Raw genomic sequence first — 3,849 nt, forward strand, 5'->3', positions numbered from 1 at the left:
AACTGAATTTGGCCAAAAATTGGACTTGGGTCGTTCTTATATTCAGGTCTTCAATTGTCTTCCGATCTGAGGGGCAGCACCAGTTTAGTACATACTTCAAATACATTTGAATGGAGGCATGGGACTGTAGGAATAAAACTCCATCTCTTGAATCTCCCTGGTATGGCAAGCAGTATACAGAGACTAATAAATTAAAAAAAAATCAAATAAAACAGCCAAAACACGAGTCCGTCTCTTTCCATTACATATCTTAAATATATGGAAAACTTTTTCAAAGAGTTGATAAAAATACGCAGGGAGTCCTGTTTTCCAATTGTACAGAGGAACTCTTAAACAATGCAAGGCTCCTACATGAGATACATTTATAGTACTCGGTTTCTAACAGAAGTCGTTCAAGAAAATTAAGGAAAGGAAACAAAAAGAAATAATGCACCATTTATGAGCAAAAACTTATTTTTTTACATTATGGCATGGACGTTCGTCGATGAAAGATTTTGATATCACAAATTAAAGAACGCTACTTTGATCATGATAGATTTTCTGCGAAGAACAACCCAATAACAACTACATCGCCATTCAGTTCTTGTCTGGTATAAAACAGCTCTTTTTTTCAAAATCATACATATGAGTCTTCCAATAATGTATACACAAAGCGCGTCGTAAATTTATTCTTCCTTTAGGTCTTGTCGGAATGCAGTTCCTTCCTCTTCTCGAAGTAGTACATGCGTTTCTCGTCGTAGGCGGCGCGCTTGGCTCTCGCACTCTCGCTTTTGGCCTTGGCCGCTTCCATCTTGAGCTTGATCAGCGCCATCTTGGCTGTGTGTTCCGCCCTCAGATTGGTCAGACGTACATGCAGCTCGACAGCCTGAGGATCACTTTCCCCTTTGGCGTTGGTGTGGAGACGCTGGGCAGAAGGAGGCGGAGATGGGTGCGATCGGAGGGAAGGAGGGCAGGGAGGAGGAGTGGGCAACGCGGAAGCAGATGGAAGAGGGTGTGGTTCTGTAATCGACTCCCGTTTAATGACTATTTTCGAGGGCACTTCCATGACATCTGCTGGGCTTGAACTTGAATTGGAATCCCTGTGAATTATTTGAAAGAACATGAATGTCAGAAATTGTCATCAATTGAATTTCAATATAAAATGAATGAAAGAAATATATTACATATGTATGTATATGATATGCCGATGTATGGAAATATGGCAAATACAATATACATTGTACAAGTATATTGTGTATATATTTGCCAATACAGAATGGCAACATTGCTGCAATAAAATCTTACGATTCTCCAAACGAAGAGAATACCCACGAGTCATGCAGGGTATAAGGATATTCACTAAGACCATTTACTATTTACTATTTAACTAAGACCAAATTAACCGATATCTACATTGTGAAAGTTTTCGTAAAGACCGGTCATCGTAGTGCAGACATATCATCACACTGATTAGTTCCTTGTCTTGCGTCTAGAACTTGATACCTGAACTATTATTTACAAGGAATCTGTTCTCTGAATTTCAATGAAATAGACATACATTGTAACTTCAATTCGTTCAACATTTTTTTTCTCACACAAACGTATTTTTCGAAAAAAAAATAAACTGTATAAAAATTTATGACAAAATTGCGTCTTTTATAATGAATTCATACGTCAAACTAATTTTTCTCCCAATATGCAATAACCTTACATTTTTTAATGAAAGGACAATAATCGGTTGTTTGGTGGGATTAATTTACGCTATTGGCTGTTCATTTTGGCATGAACCGTTGTACAGCAAGCTACAGATTTGCAACTCGAACGCTAATACAATGTACATGTACGTTGGACAATAGAAAGTTATCTCGCGCATTGTGAAGAACATATTCATTTCTTTTTCATCTTTATGGGGGGTTTTTTCACTATACAGCGCTGTTTACACCCTTCGCGTACACTTGCAGCAGATGCAAAGGTCTTTATTTTCATGCATAACTGAAACGATTTGGATTGTGAGAGTTATAAAAGCGCAAAACTTAATTCATCTATTATGTCTTGGTAGGCATAAACTTTAAAAGAGATCCATGTAGGCCTACTTCGGAGGTATAAACAATTCAGATTCAAGGGGAGGATCGAGGGGCATGTAAACGATAAAAGCTGAAACGAACAGTTTATTGCTGGTGGTAAATCAGTATTTCAGGGTGATTTTTTATAGTGCTACAGTATTTTGGCACAGCTATCAAAGCGCCGCGATATCAGTAAAATGTGATTTTTTTTTTTCCAATTTTTTTTTTCTTTTTTCCTTTGTAAGAACTTACTGAGGCTGATCTGGGGAATCTGTTGACTCAGTCTGCTCTACTTTCACCTCGCCTTGCCTGCAATCTGGGACGACTTCCACAATGTCCTCCTCGTTTTCCTCCTCGATCAGCACTTCATCGTAGATCACCGCGTCGTGGCTCTCTGCCTCCTCCTCGGGAGTTCGGCTAGTCGATGCGGCACTGACATTGATGGCCAAGTTCTTTGACACAGACTGGCCAATGCTTCCGCTAAAACTTTGTACGATGCCATTCCTGGTCTCCACAACAGTCGCTTCCTCCTCCAGAAGGGGAACAAAATCCGTTATGGCCTTGGTATCAGGTTCTAGTCCAAGGTCGTTTATGGCTAAAACCGTCTGGTTGCCATCGGGAACCCAGCCCCTGTGGTCCATGGCTTGTCCGAGGCATGCCTTCACCAACTTTGCCTGTCGCACCTTGGCGCGAACTTCCATGCGAGCTCTGTGTTTCATCCGCCGCCAAAGTTCGCGGATATCCTTAGCTGTTGCGTTGTGTCTGCACGGATAGATGGTTATGAACTCTTCGGCGATGGTGGTCCACGTTGAAGTTTTAATGCTATTCATGCTGAAATCATTCATTACGGAGTCAATGACCCCAATGTGAGGTTTAACGATTTTCAGAAGTGTTAGACGCTCTTCCAGCGAGAAGCTGGCGTTGCGAGGCTTGTTGTTCATCATGTTGGAAGGAAGGAGCTTGGTTGCACTGGCCTATGCACAGTTGACTCGGTGATGGGACCTTCTCTTCTCTCTCATCGAAGATAGTTATGCGATAAGTCTATGAAAGAAAATAGTTTATATCATAGAAAGATTGCGTTGGTTTTCACAGGAGCATTAGGCGAAATTCCTATTTTGTATCTTAGAGCAGAAGATTCCTACCCTATACAAATGAGGTGCCCCGAAAATATTGCAGTCTTGATCAGATCACTCTCGATCGTGGTTGTTACATGATTTCATAGTAATGTTATTACATGATTTTATGATTAATTGCATCTTTTACATTCTGACCATGGCAGTATCCATTGCGAGATACATAGCGTGAGTCGTCTTTCATGGCAGCATATTGTTAGCTGTATGCGATTCACTGCTGACTGATCCTATAGGGAACGTTAATTCCATCATCACAGTAATGTCCACGTTGTATCACCCATAAATATAATATCAATGTTAAATGTAATATCGACCCTAAATGTAAAACACCTTAACCCTAAATGTAATAACAACCCTAAGTAATACATTTTAACGCTAAATGTAATAATCGAGTCAACCCTAAATGTAATAACCGGAGACAACCCTAAATGTAATACGTGTCAACCCTAAATACATGTCAACCCTAAATATAATATCGACCCTAAATGTAATACGTTTTAACCCTAAATGTAATATCGACCCTAAATGTAATACATGTTAACCCTAAATGTAATATCGACCCTAGATGTAATAACAACCCTAAATGTAATATCGACCCTAAATGCAATACATCTTAACGCTAAATGTAATATCGAACCTAAATGTAATACATCTTAACCCTAAATGTACAATGT

General features: G+C 39.6%; 1 protein-coding gene across 1 annotated transcript; it reads right to left on the bottom strand.

The window, feature by feature from the left end:
* Positions 1-350: 350 nt before the first annotated feature.
* On the bottom strand, positions 351-2,942 carry LOC139710326 (uncharacterized). The gene is made up of 2 exons (XM_071622251.1): positions 2,295-2,942; positions 351-1,079 (listed from the first exon to the last, which is right to left on the bottom strand). Exons 1-2 carry the CDS (start codon positions 2,885-2,887, stop codon positions 677-679), a joined length of 996 nt encoding a protein of 331 aa, XP_071478352.1. The 5' UTR covers positions 2,888-2,942; the 3' UTR covers positions 351-676.
* Between the last annotated feature and the right edge of the window lie 907 nt (positions 2,943-3,849).

Source organism: Diadema antillarum, unplaced genomic scaffold (assembly GCF_040938485.1).
Source record: "Diadema antillarum isolate AM-2024a unplaced genomic scaffold, OU_Dant_1.0 seq00001521_RagTag, whole genome shotgun sequence".
In the NCBI taxonomy this organism is placed as follows: domain Eukaryota; kingdom Metazoa; phylum Echinodermata; class Echinoidea; order Diadematoida; family Diadematidae; genus Diadema; species Diadema antillarum.

Coding starts and splice junctions, on each gene's coding strand:
- LOC139710326 (XM_071622251.1), bottom strand. CDS start 2,887: ATGAATGATTTCAGCATGAATAGCATTAAAACTTCAACGTGGACCACC. Junction 1,080..2,294: donor GATTCCCCAGATCAGCCTCA/GTAAGTTCTTAC, acceptor AATAATTCACAG/GGATTCCAATTCAAGTTCAA.